The sequence below is a fragment of the Desmodus rotundus genome, chromosome 5 (genome assembly GCF_022682495.2).
Source record: "Desmodus rotundus isolate HL8 chromosome 5, HLdesRot8A.1, whole genome shotgun sequence".
NCBI classification, from domain to species: Eukaryota; Metazoa; Chordata; class Mammalia; order Chiroptera; family Phyllostomidae; genus Desmodus; species Desmodus rotundus.
In genome coordinates, this window is record NC_071391.1 from 9,047,564 (window position 1) to 9,066,806 (window position 19,243).

Below are 19,243 nucleotides of genomic sequence, written 5' to 3' on the forward strand. Positions count from 1 at the left end.
CTTACCACTTCCACCGATTCCTCCATAACCCCCTCCCATCTGGAAACCATCAAAACCCTCTCTGTACCCATGATTCTGTCTCTGTTCTTCTTGTTTGCTTAGTTTGTTTTTTACAGTCAATTGTTGATAGATGTGTATTTTTTGCCATTTTATTGTTCATAGTTTTGATCTTCTTTTTCTTAAATAAGTCCCTTTAACATTTCATATAATAATGATTTGGTGATGATGAACTCCTTTAGTTTTTTCTTGTCTGGGAAGTTTTCTGCCCTTTGATTCTAAATGATAGCTTTGCTGGATACAGTAACCTTGGCTGTAGGTCCCTGCTTTTCATGACTTTGGATATTTCTTGCCAATCCCTTCTAGCTTGCAAAATTTCTTTTGAGAAATCAGTTTATAGTCTTATGGGAACTCCACTGTAGGTACATAACTGCTTTTTTCTTGTTGCTCTTAAGAATCTCTCTTTATCTTTAACGTTCGGCATTTTAATTATGATGTGTCTTAGAGTGGGCCTGTCTGCATCCATGTTGTTTGGGACTCTCTGTGCTTCCTGAAGGGAATAGACATGCAAGTCCAGGAAAATGTGCACTTACGTAACACTATTTAGGGCAGAAATGGAGGATATCTTTTCTGTGGAGGAACCTCATGTGTATAAAATCAATAGAGGATGATAGATTCATTAAAAAGTACCTTCCCCCCCCCAAAAAAAAGTACCTTCCCAGTTAAACATACCGTTAAAATTTTATACATAAATGTAAAATGAATCTAAATTAAAATGAAGTTAAAATATATTTAATATAGATTTTAATTTAATGTGAATATACAAATTTTAATTCATTTGCTTCATAAACATAGTTTCCCAGATGTCACATGCATATTTTCCTGGGTTAAACATTTGTCCTTTAATTTTTTAATATTTTGTTTGCCATACGGATTTTAACACTATTGTAATCAGACCTGTTCTTTTTTTTCTTTATGGTTTTGCTTTTAGCATTAAGTTTACAAAGATCTTTTCTATTCCAAGGATACATGTATATTTACCTGTATTTTCTAATGACCATATAAAGAACACAAAACTTCACTTATTTACAACTTGTTTTATTTTGTGTAATGCCTGCATATTTGAAGTCATCCTTAAATAGTTTTAAACTAGAAAGAGTAAACATAAATAAATGGAAAACTTTAAAAAATATATTTATTTTTAGAGGGAGGGGAAGGAAAGGAAAAAAAGAGGGAGAGAAATTTTGATGTGAGAAACATTGATTGGTTGCCCCAACCAGGGATTGAACCTGCAACCTAGGCATGTGCCTTCACCAGGAATCGAACTGGTGACCTTTGCTTTGTGGAACAATGCTCCAGTCAACTGAGCACACCAGTGAAGGCACAGTGGAAAACTTTTTCTCTTTGCTTTAAAACTTTATTTACATATGTTCTAGAAAGTGTTTCTGGTAAAATTGAGTTTGCAAATATTGTATAAGATCACTTTATACTTTAACCAGATTAAGTCAGCTTCTAATTTCTAAGGGGAAAGAGCTAAATTTCAGAGGTAGATTTCTGAATGAGAGGGTAAAGCTAATTTTTACAGAGTTTTTTTTTTTTCCTGTAAAGAGTGGACTTGTGAAACAGTGGTCCCTTTTTTCTTTTATCTCTAGTTAGAAAGAAGGAGGCTGAAGAAGCCTCAGGGGAGCTTCACTCCTGCGTATCCAACAGACCTACGCTAATGAGAGAGTGAATGTGCTGGGGGGAGGACAGAGCCACAAAGGAACGAGAGAGGGATGCACCAGCAGCAATGATGCTGGACAACCCACTGCAAGTGCCCACTGTGAAGGAGTGGTGACTTGGAGGTGAGAGCCTGGGGTATACCTCCCTGAGATGATGGCAAATAGTAGTGAATGTGGGGCTGCAGGGCTAATCCACTCAGGTACAGAAACAAAGGCTTTCTAGGAGCATCGGGTTCAGGTAGACGAGAGCAAGAGGAACTCAGGCTGTGCTGATAAAAGGGAGATGGAGCTGAGAAATGGTGTCAGGTGCTGAACTGGTGAAGGAGTGATGTGGTTGAAATCAAGGAGATTCAGACCGAGTAGGTAGTTTAGGTGACTGTGGTTAGTAAAAGAAGAATATTGAGGTGATACCGTTGGACTCAAATTTTCCAGGCTCTTATGTAGCTGAGATAGAAATGGCAGCAAAGGGCAATGTCCTTCAGTGTTTGCCTGGCAAATTATTGAGTAGTCCTCATGGGAGTCCAACAAGGACATCTTGGAGAGAGTGTTTAGTGGAGCTGGCATCTTGCTTTGTAATTCAGCTCAACTATGTACATAGTGTATCTTTTTGAACTCTGCCAGATGCAAGTAATAAGAGTTCTGCACATACAGGGCTGTTTGTTGTTAAATGCAGAAGGCTGTGTTTGGGCAGAGCAGGGCTCTGGAGTCCAGAAGACCTGGGTCTGAATAGGGGTTCTGCCCCTTACTTCCTGTGTGACCCTGGCAAGTCAGTGTTCCTTGTGGGGACCTCATTTCCTCATCTGTAACACAAGGGTAATGCTATGTGCATTGTAGCACTGCAACGAGCATTTAATTAAACGACTTTTGTGCTTGGTACATATTAAGCACCCAATAAAAGGTGGTTGTTGTAATACCAATTGTGAGAATAAGCTACCTTGAAAAGATTTTTTTTTTGAAATAGTCTCTTTTCCCTTATGACTGTCCATGGTGGGGTCAGTGGACACATGACCATGAAAAAGAATGTGAGGAATCAACAGGGAGGAACCCCATTTTCAAATATGCACACAATATATCCCCGTTGCCTAAGCCAGAGTTGGAGGTGGATCACTTACAGCTACAGTGGTTTGGAGAAATATGTTTTCGATCATGAACTAAGAAAACACTTTCTTCTTTTCCAACACCTTCCACAAGGCATCTTTGATCTCTTTGTTCCTCAAACTGTAGATGAGAGGGTTCAGCATGGGGATCACCAGTGAATAGAACACAGACACCACCTTGTCCCTGCCAAGTGCATAGCGGGAGCTGGGTCGCAGGTACATGAAAAGGGCTGTTCCAAACAACAGAGTCACCACCGTCAGGTGCGAGGCGCATGTGTTGAAGGCTTTCCTTCGGCCTTCACCTGAGTGGATCTTCAAGACAGCAGCCACTATGTAACTGTAGGAGAGGAGGAGGATGAGGAATGATGTTCCCCCCACAGTGACCACCACGAGGAAATTCACCAGCTGACTGAGGAAGATGTCAGAGCAAGAAAGTGCCAGGATGGGTGGAAGGTCACAGAAGAAATGGTTGATGATGTTGGGTCCACAGAAATGGAGCTGAAATATAGAGCTGGCCTGGATCAGGGAGCTCAGGAAGCCACCGATGTATGCCCCAACCACCATGCGTGTACAGAGGCCCTGGGACATGATGGCGGTGTAGAGCAGGGGCCTGGAGATGGCTACATATCGGTCATATGCCATAGCACTCAGGAGGAAGCACTCAGTTAGACCCATACCGACAAAGAAAAAAAACTGAGCAGCACAGCCCAAGAATGATATGGGCTTCAGCTCTTGGAAAAAGTCTGCGAGCATCTTGGGAGCCACAGTAGAAGAGTAGCAGATGTCAATGAAAGACAAGTTGCTGAGGAAGAAGTACATGGGTGTGTGCAGATGGGTGTCACCTCTGATCAGAAAGATGAGGGCCAAGTTCCAGGTCAGGGTCACAAGATAGACACCCAGGAAGGTGACAAAGAGGAGGACCTGGAGCTCTGGGTGGTCTGCAAATCCCAGGAGAATGAATGTGGTCACTGAAGAGCTGTTCCAGGCCTTAGTTGTGGACATGTCTCCTGTGAATCACAAGGATGAGATGCAGATCTGGGACAATAATGATAATCCACTTTATAGGTGATGTCAACAAATAATTACAAAATGCGTGGGAGGGAGTGCAGAGTATTACAGAGAGTTACAACTTTGTGCAAACACTGCCCTTCTCTCAGAAGGTGACTGTAGTCTTTGTCTTAAATATTTGCCTTTTCGTATAGTGTAGGCGGTTGATAGGTGCGTAAACTTTGGATTCAGACTCCCTGTGATCAGTTCCTGCCTCCACCATTTAGTGGTTGTGTTACTTCGGGTGAGATATTTAACACCCCTAGGCTTGCATTTTCTTACCTTAAAATGGGTGACAGTACTTACTGCACACATTTGTGTTAAGGATTAAATAAGGCAAAGTACGTAAAGTGTGTGACACATCCTAAATCCTCCGTGAAAGTGTTTATTAGGACAGTTTTTTGTGTCACTCATGCCCTGAAATATCTATTCATCTCACTTTTTTTTTGAATTTTAGTATCGAAATAGAGAAACCAGCAGAGAGACCAGGTTCAGCTAGGTAGTTATGAAACCATCAGACATTTAGAATGTTTTTATTCTAAAGAATTAGGCCAGACATGTATAAAATGCTCTTAGTTGTCAAATACTAAATCTGGATATACGAATGTAGTTCTGGTTTCAAATTCGTCTTCAGTGTGAGCTCTCTTAGCTATTTAATTGTTAAGAATATTGACTCAAGGAGAACCAAGATGGCGGCGTAGGTAGACACACTGCGCCTCCTCGCACAACCAGAACTGACAGAGAATCGAACAGCAAGGGGGACCAACACCAAGGAAATAGAAAATAAACATTCATCCAGACTGGTAGGAGGGGCGGAGACGGGCACCGGGGTGGAGAGGACTCGAGTGGCTGTGGCGGGACTGAGACTGGCGGAGTGTGGGACAAATGGCGCAGGCAGTCTGAGCACTAGCAGACCCTGCGGCCCCACATTTGCACAGATAAACCCAGAGGGCCGGACTCAGAGTGGCGGAGAACGGGGCAGGCAGAGCAGTGGGTAGCACCCCGCGGCCCCACATTTGCCCACAGATAAACCGGAGGAACGGCGGGGAACGAAGCAGACCGGGTAACCCAGGGCTCCAGCTCGGGGAAATAAAGCCTTAAACCTCTCATTGAAAACGCCCGTGGGGGTTGGGGCGGCAGCAGGAGAGACTCCCAGCCTCACAGGAGAGGTTGTTGGAGAGACCCACAGGGGCCTAGAGTGTGCACAGGCCCACCCACTCGGGAACCAGCACCAGAGGGGCCCAGTTTGATGGTGGTTAGCGGAGTGAAAGATTGAAAGCCGGAGGAGAGTGAGGCGGGCGCCATTGCTCCCACTTGGCCCCTCCCCCACGTACAGCGTCACAGCACAGCGACCAGCATTACCCCGCCCCGGTGAACACCTAAGGCTCCACCCCTTAAAGTAACAGACGCCAAGACAGACAGACAAACAAAAAAAATGACCCAAATGACAGAACACTTCAAAGCTCCAGAAAAAATACAACTAAGCGAGGAAGAGATAGCCAACCTATCGGATGCACAGTTCAAAGCACTGGTTATCAATATGCTCACAGACTTGGTTGAATCTATTCGAAAAACAGATGAAAAAATGAAGCCTTTGCTAAGAGAAACAAAGGAAAATGTACAGGGAACCAATAGTGATGAGAAGGAAACTGGGACTCAAATCAGTGGTGTGGACCAGAAGGAAGAAACAAACATCCAACCAGAAAAGAATGAAGAAACAAGAACTTGGAAAAATGAGGAGAGGCTTAGGAACCTCCCGGACGCCTTGAAAGGTTCCAACATCCGAATTATAGGGGTGCCAGAAGGAGAAGAGGAAGAACAAAAAATTGAAAACTTATTTGAACAAATAATGAAGGAGAACTTCCCTAATCTGGCAAAGGAAATAGACTTCCGGGAAGTCCAGGAAGCTCAGAGAGTCCCAAAGAAGCTGGACCCAAGGAGGAACACGCCAAGGCACATCATAATTACATTACCCAAGATTAAACGCAAGGACCTACATCCAAGATTACTGTATCCAGCAAAGCTATCACTTAGAATGGAAGGGAAGATAAAGTGCTTCTCAGATAAGGTCAAGTTAAAGAAGTTCATCATCACCAAGCCCTTATTATATGAAATGTTAAAGGGAGTTACCTAAGAAAAAGAAGATCAAAAATAGGAACAGTAAAAACGACAGCAAACTCACAGTTATTAACGGCCACACATAAAACAAAAACGAGAGCAAACTAGGCAAACAACTATAATATGAGGGTTGTCATTAAGGGAGTGGGAGGGGGAGGGGGGGGAAAGGTACAGAGAATAAGTAGCATAGATGATAGGTGGAAAATAGACAGGGGGAGGGTAAAAATAGTGTAGGAAATGTAGAAGCCAAAGAACTTATAAGTATGACCTATGGACATGAACTATAGGGGGGGAATGTGGGAGGGAGGGGGGTGGGCAGGATGGAGTGGAGTGGGGGGGGAAATGGGACAACTGTAATAGCATAATCAATACATATATTAAAAAATAAAATTAAACAAAAAAAAAAAAGATTAAAAGTTATGATTGTGAGAAAGTTCCTCTTGATGTGAGCAACAAGTTCTTCCCAAGTAACTTCAATCTATCACTTCTCATCTACAAAAAGAACATTATAGTCTCCTCCCTCCCTACCTCATAAGTTGCAAAAAAAAAAATGTCACATTTTGCTGGAAGAAGGAGGTGGAGATTGATGACCCCAATATCCTTCCTTACCCTGTTCAGGAGGAAGACAGTAGTCAGGGAGCCCAGTTACATGTGTTCAGACCTCTGACCTAGAGAACTGATGTTTGTTGTTTCACGCTGCTGTATTTGTATAGATTCATTATGCAGCAACAGGAAACTAATATTCTCATTGCACGTTTTAATTTGCTTCTCTGTAAAACTACCCACTTCTGAACTTTTGCAGTGAATATCCTGATGAAGATCTTTTTTTAAAAGTTCCTTTGTCAAGAATTGTCCTATTTGGTTCAGGAATTGGTCTTGAGCATGTATTGATGCCAGGCACTAGGACACAGAGATGGATAAGAAATGAAAACCCTAAAAGGCCTCAAAGGGAAATAATACAAGTAGATGAATAAGCATTATGTGAGTCATATCGGGAAGCTATGGGAGTTCAGAAGAGAGAGAAGTCACATCCAGTTGAGGGTGTCAAGAAAGGTTATGTAATCAACAAACAAACAACTGAGCAAAATAAAACCTGGGACTTGGAAATAAAGAGCAAACTGACAGTGACCACAGGGGATGGGCGTGGGGGATAGTGTTGGAAAGAAGGGGAAGGGGAAAGCCAAGTGACATGAGTAGAGGACTCCTGGGCACTGACACTTGGTGGGGGGATTGACTGTAGGAGTATGTGGGATGGGGCAGTGGAGAGCAATGAGGGAAAATGAGGAACAACTGTAACTGAACTACAGTAAATTTTTTAAAAATACAAAGGTTATTTTGGGGTGGCTGGGAGGAATAATACAGGGAGTCAACACAAAGCTCAGGAAGGATTTTATACATGACTTTGTTGGACTGGAGACCACATTTAAGTAGCTGATCCCATTGGCGACCTAAGTCTGGGAATTAGAATCCAGAAAAGAGGGGTGAGGGTAGGAAACATGGAGAGATGGAGTGATGGACTCATGAACTTGGGTGGGCCTGAGGAGCAAGAAGTTACCAAGCATAGATGTACTGAGTTGTGTAGTAGCAAAACAGCAAGTTTTGGTAAAGGTAAATTTCAGAGTTTGAGGTTTTAAAATTAAGCACTTTCCCATTATGGTGAGGTCTGGGGTGGGGCTGCCAAATCATGTGAGTGGGGTGGCATAGGATTTGAAGTCAGTGGAAGTATAGAGGTCAAGAGAGTGTGCAGCTAGGGAATTTGGAGGGGCATTAACTTTTACACCATCTGATTTATCTTTCTGGTTGCCCTTAAACAAACAGGGCCAAAAAAATGTTGACTTGAGAAACAGAGAGAGGAGTGAAGTAATCACAGTGAGGTGAAGTCTACCCAGAATTAGTTCCTGCATTATTGAGCTTGACATCTGGTCTTGAAGCTGATTTCTCAAACCCATTGGTGATCAGCTTGAGAAAATGATATCTCGAGACCTTAACCAGAGAGATCACATGGGCATTGCACACACAGACCTGTTGGGTCCCCTGCCCCTCATCTTTGTAGCCACCATATTTGACAGAATTTCAAGACTAATTTTAGATTTTCAAGATGAATTAATGATTCAGTAAAATAAACAGATACTTGACAACCCTTAGCTGTCTTCTCCCTTCATCTTCTCAACCTTCCCTACACTATCACATCCGCATTGAATGATGTGCCCCTGTTCATCTGGCTTCTCATACGCGAGTCCTTTTCCACCATCTGGCATCCAGCTGGATAGCCCTCTCCAGTGAACATTAATCAACCTACCTTCCTGCTTCCAACCACAGCTGCCTCTTTGCCTTGGGATTGAGCCCTGATGACAAAATGCTACATTTTAGATCAAGCAAGTTCAGGGTGGTTGTATATTTTCCCAGTTACTTCTGCTCTGGATCATTTTCAGGTCTGTTTTAAGGGAGAACTCCGTGTTGCAATGTACAGGAGTTAATTTGATACGTGATTCCCATCACCTGCATGCTGGCCAGTGTTCCTGGTGTCAGAAAGGCTTTTGTAGAAAAGGCTTTGAGAGGGCTCTCTTTGCAGGACAGCAGTGAGGCTTCCTAGAAGAGGTTCCACCTTCCCATTACCCAAACATGACTGAAGGAGCAGAATGTCGGTAAAAAACAGAGATTTTCCACTGTGTGTGGAAGACCGCATCTGCCCAACACCTACGGTGGGCAACTATTTTCTAGGATTTTTCCATGCTGGTATATAAGTCTATTCTAAGACTGAGAATGAAATTTCAGAGACCACTTTCTTCATTTACACTGGATCCAGGAAAATGAATACACTTCTATTTCATTTGCAATTGGCTAAAAACAACCCTGGGCAAAGACAGAGAAGACTAGCTTTAAGCAAAAGTATGAAGTCCTATAACTTTGCCATCTGTGCCCCCATTTGAAGCCCCTCATTTCCTGATTCTGGGTTCCTTCTTTTTCCCATTACTGCTTGCCTCTGTAAGGGACACAGCCTTCCCTTGTCCCTGGAGATTAGTGGCACAGGCTTAAACTCTGGTTGTGCTAATGACTGGTTGCACTCTGGTGGGCAGCCTTGGCTGAGAACCTCTGCTTCAGAGCATCTCTGTGTGGCCTTTCCTTCAGCCTGCACACCTGTTCCAGCTTCCCAAGTCTTGAGAATTCTCTCACCTGAAATCTTCAGATGCTGTACTTATTTTTTCCATTTCCTTCTTTTCTTTCACTGCTAAACTGTGACATCTCAAAGTGGCATCTCACTTTCTCCTGTCTCCCCCTGAACGCCACTGCAGATACCCCATTTGGGATGAACTTTTGAAAGTTTGCTGGGAAGATTTCACTTTCCTTCCTTCTTGCCACATCCAATGTCGTTTTGTTCACTTTTTTTGTCCTTTTTGAGTTCCATGCCATGTTTACAAGCAGCACTGGGGTGCTTTGAGAATCAGGATAAGGAATTTGGAAGCCATCAGGCTATTAGTGAACCATGACAAACAAATAACTATTCTCAAGATAGGAATCACATGACTGGATCTGTGCTTTTGGGAGCTCCATCTGCATGTAAAGGAGGGGGAGTTGTACTGAAGGGGGTCTGAAGGCAAAAAGACCCATTAGAAGATATTGGAAGATCATGAACAATTATGTTGAAACTGCGTGACAAAAAGGTGTTGGGGTGGAGATGTCATGAGGCCTCATTGATTCTCCTGATGATGATTATATTCTGCAAATATGAAAGGAAAAGAGTCTTTTCTGAGATTTTGCTTTGGGGAGAAGGAAGCAATGGAATGAGTGGAGGAGAGGGGTAGGAATTTAAAAAAACACCATGATCTCATAGCATTCTCTCCTTACATTCTTCATCCTGCAATAAGGAGTAAGAAAGAAGAGGTTTGTTTTGTTTTTGTTTTTATTATTTTCAATCTAGCACAAGTTAATCACATACAAACCACCTCGCTGACTATAGTGATCCTTTCTTGTATATCAATCCTTGGAGAGACCCAACATGTAGGCATAAGGCCAAGAGCTGGGAACCTGGAGAAAGAGGCTATGGCCCTGGTAGGAGGGGTTTGGGAGCAGAGAAAGGAAACTGCAGAGTTTTCCCATTTGGAAGCAAGTTGAAGGGCTGCCAGCATCAACAGGGTGTGGCTGCCATGTTTCTCAAACCCTTGAAAGAAGCCACAGTGTCCTGTGGGTTTGCACAATTCCCACTTCCCTCTGTTCCTTGTGTGTCCCTCCCTAAGACACACAAATAGAGCTCAAGTCTTTCCAAGTTGGATATTTGATAAATCATAAACAAACCTGTGCATGAGGGAAATCTATCCCTAGTCAAACAGCAAAGGATTATTTTTTAAAACTCCCTGCACATTGATCTTTGGAAAGGTGAGGTCTATCAAGTGATTTTCCTCCTTCCCCCATCACCACCCATTTGTTATGTCCTTGTGGGTGGCAGTGGGGTGTAGAGGGCTGAGCATGGACTTTGGATTCTGGAAGGCCTGAATTGAACTCTGTTCTTGTCGTGATCTTTCTGACAGATACCTCTCAGAAATTCCATTTTCTCATCTAAAAGTGTGTTTAAGAATACTTTCTTTTGGGAACTTCTCTGAGGAATATTATGAGATCAGGTGTATGAAGGCCCCATCCACACTACCAAAAATGTAGTGCTCACCTGTCTCTTCTCTTTGTCTTTATTTCACAGAATCATAGAGTCTGACAATTTTAAGGAACCTATAAGGTCCACTAGTTCACACTCTCTTTTTGGTAGTCTATTTCTTCCTTTTTAAAGCATCTGTTTTCATCTTTTATTTCTATTGAGCACACTATCTGTGTTTTTTAAATTGTTGTTCAATTACACTTGTCCCCATTTGCCCCTCCCATTATTCTCCCATACCCTAGTCTACTTCTTTTATTTTTCCGGTTTTCTTGAGCTATAGATGACATATAACATTGTATTAGTTTAAGGGACACAACTTAATAATTTGACATCTGTATGTATTGTGAAATGAACCCCACAGTAGGGTTAGTTCACATCCTTCATCTCACACAGTTTCAGTTTTTTTCTGTGATGAATATGTTTAAGATGTTTTTTCTTTGCCACTTTCAAATAATGATACATTATCATTAACTATGGTCACCATGCTGTACATTATAGTCCAGGACTTATTTACCTTATAACTGCAAGTTTGTACCTAGTGACCCACTTCATCCATTTCCCCCACCCTCCACCCTCCTCCCTACCTCTGGCAACCACCAACCTGTTCTCTGTTTCTATGAGTTTGAGGGTTTTTGTTCTGTTCTGTTTTGTTTTATAGGTTCCACATGTAAGCAACATTATCACTGTGGAGTGTACTATCTTCTACTTACTTAGTCCAGTGATGGAGAACTTATTCTTCTCAAGACTATTTTTTCTACTTTTAGACTGTTCTATTGTTTTCCTACAGTCTCTTCCTCACTCCCCCTCCTACCTCCCTCCTTTCTCCTTCCTTCTTTCACCCATTTAGTCATAGTTCCAACTCTTGAAGTCATGCAAAAGATGTTTCTACAGTGAAGAGATTCTGTAAAATATCCAGTGCTTTACAAAGGTAATTGCTGTTGAAGAAATGATTACATACTTTGAGGCCAAAAGCCACTCTTGGCTTTCACTGTCTCTGGGGATATCTTATTGGAACCAGATCAAGGACTAAGAATATAGTCGAAGCATGGCCAATGGAACTCAACTTCACCCAACCAAAGTTGGCATCCTCTTTACCAACCAGCCCAGGCATCAAGCCAAACTGCCAGTTCATGCTGCCTGGGACATGTCATAGCCCAAAACCTAGAGAGACCCAATGGCACCTAGGAGAGAGGTGACCTTCTTTAAAGACCCATCAAGCTCTTCCCTTGGTGGCCAATTTGAAGTCACCACATTTAAAATTTATTTATATCTTTGGCAAAGACAAGGGCTCCAGCTGCCAGAAGAAAAGGATTTTGCTCGAAGCTTCTAGTATTAGATATCTGACTGAAACCCAGAGTTTAAGGAGTTGTAGGTGAGTGTGCCCTTTACCCTTCCTCAGGAGTGGTTTCTGGTCAATTCTAGAATCACAGAATGGGTGATTTAGAAAGACTCTCGAAGGAGGGGAGGTGGAGTAGGCCTGGTGCTGACGTCCTGTCTTCTGATTGCTTGATTTTAACCAGAGGAGCTGGACTTGACTTGATAATCTGGAATTCTGCAAAACATTTTGTTTTTAAAAATGTTCTTCTATTTACAAATGGAAAGAAAGAAGGAAGGAATGTGGACTAAAAAGCACTGATCTAAGCTAAGGTATTGTATAGACAGGAGATTTGAAGATTAAAATTCAGAAGGGCAAAGAATTTTACCCAACGTCATATAGCAAAAAAGTAGGGGGGACAGGAATTAAATCAGCATTTTCTTTTTTAGCTTTCAGGCTTTTGCTTTTTATGCTATTCTAGACTCATAAATGTGTGCATGTGTGAGTTTGTCTGTAGTCTTTTAAAAAAAGATCTAGTTTCCTTAGATCCTATCTAGTTCCCACCAAGATCCCAAGTTTTAGAATAAGGTAAAGCAGAAGGAGCTCCTTCTGGAGAAGGAGATGCTGGTCCTGGTTTCACCTCTTGTCCCAACCAAGTCTTCGGGCATCCACTCTCTCTCTCTTTTGGCTTTAGTTTTATTGTCAATAGTGGAGAAAGTCTATGTTAACTGGCTTTTACCTCTGGTATCCTATTATTTTAGGTATAGTTCCAGAATTTTCTGGACATCCATGCAGTATTTAAAATAGGACCAGTTCAGTGGTTTTGGGGTTAGGGCAAACCTACAGTGTCTATATAGTAAATATTTTATAACCCTATACTTAACCAGTCAACAAATAGTCACTGAGCACCTATGATATGCATCGTACTGTAACACATAAGAAAGAATGGATGCAAGTTGTCGTAAACACATTTTTTTCCTACGGACTAGTCTTTCTACATTTTCTTCATCATACCCTACAAAGTCATCCGAACTGCAATTATCCCCTATACTTCAAATATGCCATTCATTTGAGAATTACCACATTAGAACCACATTCCTTTTTATCTTGGTGTATAGCTTTGTTAAAATGTAAATGAACCTGACCAGGTTAAGGAGAAGAAGACTCTTTACAATGGTTTTATTTTTATTTATTTTATTGTTTTCACAATTATTTTATTATTTTATTTTATTTTTATTAATATATGTATTGATTATGCTATTACAGTTGTCCCATTTCCCCCCCTTCACTCCATTCCATCCTGCCCACCCTCTCCCTCCCACATTCCCCCCCTATAGTTCATGTCCATGGGTCATACATATAAGTTCTTTGGCTTCTCCATTTCCTACACTATTACTACCCTCCCCTGCCTATTTTCCACCTATCATCTATGCTACTTATTCTCTGTACCTTTCCCCCCCTCTCCCCCTCCCACTCCCCTATTGACAACCCTCCATGTGATCTCCATCTCTATGGTTCTGTTCCTGTTCTAGTTGTTTGCCTAGTTTGCTCTCGTTTTTGTTTTATGTGTGGCCGTTAATAACTGTGAGTTTGCTGTCATTTTATTGTTCATATTTTTTATCTTCTTTTTCTTAGATAAATCCCTTTAACATTTCATATAATAAGGGCTTGGTGATGATGAACTCCTTTAACTTGACCTTATCTGAGAAGCACTTTATCTTCCCTTCCATTCTAAATGATAGCTTTGCTGGATACAGTAATCTTGGATGTAGGTCCTTGCGTTTAATCTTGGGTAATGTAATTATGATGTGCCTTGGTGTGTTCCTCCTTGGTTCCTGCTTCTTTGGGACTCTCTGAGCTTCCTGGACTTCCTGGAAGTCTATTTCCTTGGCCATATTAGGGAAGTTCTCCTTCATTATTTGTTCAAATAAGTTTTCAATTTTTTGTTCTTCCCCTTCGCCTTTTGGCACCCCTATAATTCGGATGTTGGAACGTTTCTAGATGTCCTGGAGGTTCCTAAGCCTCTCCTCATTTTTCTGAATTCTTGTTTCTTCATTCTTTTCTGGTTGGATGTTTCTTTCTTCCTTCTGGTGCACACCATTGATTTGAGTCCCAGTTTCCTTCGCATCACTATTGGTTCCCTGTACATTTTCCTTTGTTTCTCTTAGCATAGGCTTCATTTTTTCATCTAGTTTTTGAACAAATTCAACCAATTCCGTAAGCATCCTTATTACCAGCATTTTGAAGTGTGCATCTTGTAGGTTGGCTATGTGTTCGCTGCTTAGTTGAATTATTTCTGGAGTTTTGAAGTGTTCTGTCATTTGGGCCTTTTTTTTTTTTTTGTCTTGGAGCTCCTGTTAATCGAAGGAGCGAAGCTTTAGGTGTTCCCTGGGGCGGGGTAACCCTGGTGGCTGTGCTGTGATGCTGTATGTGGCGGAGGGGCCAAGAGGGAGCAATGGCTCCTGCTCCACTCTCCACCGATTTCTAGGCACTCCCTCTGCTACCCACAATCAAGTTGGGCCCCTCTGGTGCTGGTTCCTGAGTGGGTGGGCTTGTGCACAGTCTAGGCCCCTGTGGGTCTCTCCAATGACCTCTCCTGTGAGGGTGGGAGTCTCTCCTGCTGCTGCCTCAACCCCCACAGGCATTTTCAATTGGAGGTTTGAGGCTTTATTTCCCCATGCTGGAGCCCTGGGTTATGCAGTTTGCTTTGCTCCCCGCCATTCGTCCCGGTTTAGCAATGTGCGAATGTGGGGCCGCTGGGTGCTACCCGCTGCTCCTCCTGCCCCTTTCTCTGCCACTCTAAGTCCCGCCCTCTCAATTTATCTGTGTGTTAATGCAGGTCCACAAGGTCTGCTAGTGGTCAGACTGCCTGCCCCGTTCATCCCACACTCCGAGCCACATTCCGCCAGTCTTGGTCCCGACAGCAACTTGAGTCCTCTCCTCCCCGGCTGCCTGTCTCTGCCCCTCCTACCGGTCTGGATGAATGTTTATTTTTTATCTCCTTGGTGTCAGACTTCCTTGCTGTTCGATTTTCTGTGAGTTCTGGTTGTGCGAGGAGGCACAGTGTGTCTATCTACGCCTCTATCTTGGTTCTCCCAGCCAACATGTTTTATACATATTGGGAATACCATAAGGGACATTTCGTCACTGCAGCCATTATTATGACATACAAGTACAGGCACCTGGGTTCAGGTAGCCAGTGCAGTGGAGACAGGCTTTGGATTGGGGATGAAGAAACCTGGGGTCAAATCCTACCACTGCTGATTACCTGTTAAGTAATAGAAATTATTTTTTTCACTTCAAAAATGTGATGTAAGTTATTTAATTCCCACCATCTATGAGATAGTCCTGGTATTGCCTCTAGTTTTGCAGTGAATGGAGATTGAAGAGTGATGTGCTGCCTTGACCCAGGCCCTACAGCTAGTGAGTGCTGGTGTACAGATGAGAGACTAGCTCTGTCCGACATCAAAGCCCTGTGCTGGGTGACCCCAGATGGGAAAAGGATGTGAAAATGCTGCCAACCCCAAAGTGCTGTAAAAGCTCCTGGTGGTGCTTCTCAGACCATGCAAACTAACACACACCTATACCATATTCATATACTCTATGTCCATTTACATAACTTCTATATCTTCTACTTCTATATACATAGAAATACAGAGTATATGACATACTTTATATTTATCTCCAGATAATTTAGGTCAAAATAACCTGCATTATCTCTCCCTACAGCTTTGTTTTACCCAGAGGGGAGTGGACTTCACTTGATATCCTGCAATTTTGCAAAAAATTTGTTTTTAAAAATGTTCTGCTATTAACAAATGGAAAGAATCACATAAATAATCATATAAAATAAATGGTTTTCAGCTTTTATCATATTCTTAAAATGTAATAGACTAGATATGATAGATTCTTGGGGTTGAAAGAGAAAAGAATTATGATGTCTTCCTAAAATACACATCCGATGCTAACTGTAAATATGAAAAACAAAGGTGTGGGGCCTGGGGTAACTGTCTGGCCGTGTATAGTTTCTTTTCAGAATGACTGGTACAGTCACATCTCAAGAAGCATTTTTTAAAATAGACCTGTCTTAATGCAAATCATCACAGGCTTTCTTCCTGGCTTTTGAAGCAACTTTCTGAGCTTCCTAGTCCGTCTCTTGCACTCCCATTGATCCTTTCAAAGCTTTACACTTCTACTTTGCTCTCTGTTATATTGTTAAACCCGTCTTCAACACCTAGTTCCTTGTTTACAAAGATGCAGGTAAAATGTAAAAAGCAAACAAAAACAAAACTTTTCTTGTCCATAGAAGAAGTGTCAAATTCTTTAACATAATAATATTAATTCAACAAACATTTATTGAGCACCTAGTATGTGGCAGACACTGGTTGAGGTGCTTGGGATACTTTAATAAACAAAGGAGACAAAAACTCCTACAAATCCTGGTCTTCAATAAACTTACTTGCATTGTAGTGGAAGGAGACAGACAATCGATAATCAACAAACCAATTAATTATATGCACTGGTAGAAGGTGGTATTTTGAAGAGGACAGGGCAGGGTAAAGGGGAACTAAGGTCTAAAAGTGGAGAGAAGATTGACATTAAATATAATGTGCACACAGATATATGCAATTATATATGCAGCATGTGCAATTATCCACAGAGTATACACAATTCCATACACAGTATATGTAATTGTATACATGTGATACAGTTAAACAGACATCCTCCCATCTTTGCTTTTGGAGCTTTTCCACAATCTGTCCACCTCCCACTGTCTCTCAAAACCAGACTTCTGTTATCTTCTCTTAACACTCCTGGGCTCCCATATCCCTGACGTGTCTAAGGTTCTTCAAACCCTATGCTCTCTTGAGACCTTTACATCTTCAATGTGAAGCTCTCTGAACCAACCACCTCCCAACTTCCTCACACACCAAATTTTCATTCTGGTTACCCCTTACTTATTGTTGGACCCCTCCTCCTCTCAGGAGCCTCCACCTGCTATGTCCCAGATCCAGGGAGCCCCATCCCACTGTGCTGTGATTTGTTTGTTTGTTGTCTGCCCGATGCAGTATGAAGGATATATTGAACTAAATAGTAATGTTTTATTACTTTCTACACCATCTGCATTTAGCTCCAAAAGCACATGGTGCCATGTGTTTCGTAAGTTGATCGTATTTGTGCAAAATGAGCACTAGCATTTCACAGTCTTGAAAGTTTTTTTACTCCTTTTTGTAATCTTTAAAGGGAGTTTTAGTTAGTTTTTAACACCTCTAAGTGTTTCGCTCTACTGCTGTAAAAAGAAAGAACACCTTGACTCCATGCAGAACAAACTATGATGATAAGAAAAACAAAATTGCCTCACTGGGCTTTTAAATTCTTGACATATTTATTTTCCTTAAAAAACAACCACACAGAGTATCTAGGATAAATCCAAGTGGCTCAGTACGGCAACTGCAACACTTGTAGCAACTGAAAAAAAGGGGGTATGTAGTCCAGGTTCTATTAATAGCTTCCTTTGGTAAAGTGGTGACATTGACAGTGACGGGGATGACCCAGATAATGCAAAAATGTCAGACTATTCTGGGGAATGTCACTTTTGCATAAAAAAATGCATCAAGGAAAGGGTGATTATGACCCCCGTGAAAGACCCAATGAACGTGGTAGAGGGGAATTCTGCATCAGATACAGGTAGGATGTTTGCCTCCCAGTCTCTTCTGACTCGGGGAGTTTGTGATTCCTTTAAACAATGAAATGGTTTCCTCACCTGGATCTCCCTGGCCACAGGAATCCCCCTTTGGGGCTCTGAAGGCAGCAGAAAGAGGACACACACCATGGGAAGGAATATCAGCATGATGACCAATTTCACCCTCTTGGGATTTTCAGAGCGCCCAGAGCTGCAGATTTTCCTCTTTGTGCTGTGCCTGGGGATCTATTTCATGACACTGCCTTGGAACCTGGGTCTTATTGTCCTGATCAGGATGGAGCCGCAACTCCACTCCCCCATGGATTTATTCGTTGGTAACTTGTCCTTTGTCGATATCTCATACACCTCCTCTGTGGCTCCTAAGATGCTCTGTGACTTTTTCAAAGACCAGAAGGCCATCTCCTGTGTGAGTTGTGCTGCTCAGTTTTTCTTCTTCATTGGGATGGGAGGCACTGAGTGCTGTCTCCTGGCAGCCATGGTGTACAACCCGTATGCTGCCATCTCCAAGCTCTGGTCTACACCACCCCCTGTGTGGTGATGGCCATTACAGCGTACGCCGGTGGATTTCTCACGAGATTGGTCCAAACTGCTTCCATGTTCCAGCTCCATTTCTGTAGGACACCAGTCAGGAACCAATTTTCCTGTGATGTGCCAGCCCTGCTGGTCTTGTCTTGTTCTAGTACCTTCCTCAGCCAGGTAGTAAACATTCTTTTTGTGTGTATAGTTTGTGGGACATCAGCTCTTGCTGTTTTTTTTTATTCTTCCTCATTATTGCTTAATTTTTAAATTTATTTTTCAGTGATAATTTTTTATTAACAATTTCAAAATACATTTTTTACTAGGTTGGAATAATCATTCCTTTTTTGAAAAAATTTTTATTCAGTTACAATTATCTGTATTTTCTCCCCATCCCTCCACCCCACCCCAGCCAGTTTGGGTTTCTTATGGCTACATCATTACTGCTATTATGAAGATCCATTCAACCCATGGGCGGATAAAGGCTTTCAACACATGTGCCTCTCATCTGACCACAGTGATTCTCTTTTACAGCTCTGGTCTCTTCTCATACCTTCATTCTAGTGCTATATACACACGGGACCAAGATATGGTGGTGTCCATGCTCTATGGAGCCGTGATTCCCATGCTGAACCCTATCATATATAGTTTGCGAAACAAGGAGATCAAAGATACGTTGAAAAAACTCAAGGAGAGGAAGAAGCAGATGTATTTTATGTGTCGTTTAGTTCCTTGATTTAAGAAGTCTTAAGTTTTGCTATATGTAAATAGGCATAATACAATAATAAGTGATTCACAGACTCTGAATAATAAATGAAAGGAACTATTTCAATAAGACCCCCAATGTACACGTCTCCTGTACAATTAGGTTCAACAGTAGTTTGTTGTCTTCCCTTTTCTTGTCATGGATCAACAGGGTTTTATTTGGGTCATCTGCAACAGAAAATACATGTGCTTTTTCATAAAGTTCCTTAAACTTACAGCACCAGATGGTGGGTTCAGGAGACTGTGTCTTGAACAAACTGGGCGTGGCCCCAGGACCACAGGGATTCGGTTGAGAAATTTTTACAATATTACACTGTT

At 42.1% G+C, this 19,243-nt stretch overlaps 2 protein-coding genes across 2 annotated transcripts; one reads left to right on the plus strand and one right to left on the minus strand.

Moving 5' to 3' along the window:
- Positions 1–847: 847 nt before the first annotated feature.
- On the minus strand, positions 848–4,506 carry OR5A1 (olfactory receptor family 5 subfamily A member 1). The gene has a single exon (XM_053925741.2). It carries the CDS (start codon positions 3,815–3,817, stop codon positions 2,870–2,872), a length of 948 nt encoding a protein of 315 aa, XP_053781716.1. The 5' UTR covers positions 3,818–4,506; the 3' UTR covers positions 848–2,869.
- Positions 4,507–17,792: 13,286 nt separating this feature from the next.
- Positions 17,793–18,896, plus strand: LOC128780824 (olfactory receptor 5A1-like). Its single transcript, XM_053923849.1, is given in 3 exon segments — positions 17,793–18,150; positions 18,153–18,388; positions 18,573–18,896. Coding segments are annotated over 3 exon segments (918 nt in total).
- The last annotated feature ends 347 nt before the right edge of the window (positions 18,897–19,243 follow it).

Excerpts from the sequence above, each read along its gene's own strand:
- OR5A1 (XM_053925741.2), bottom strand. The coding sequence starts at position 3,817 with ATGTCCACAACTAAGGCCTGGAACAGCTCTTCAGTGACCACATTCATT.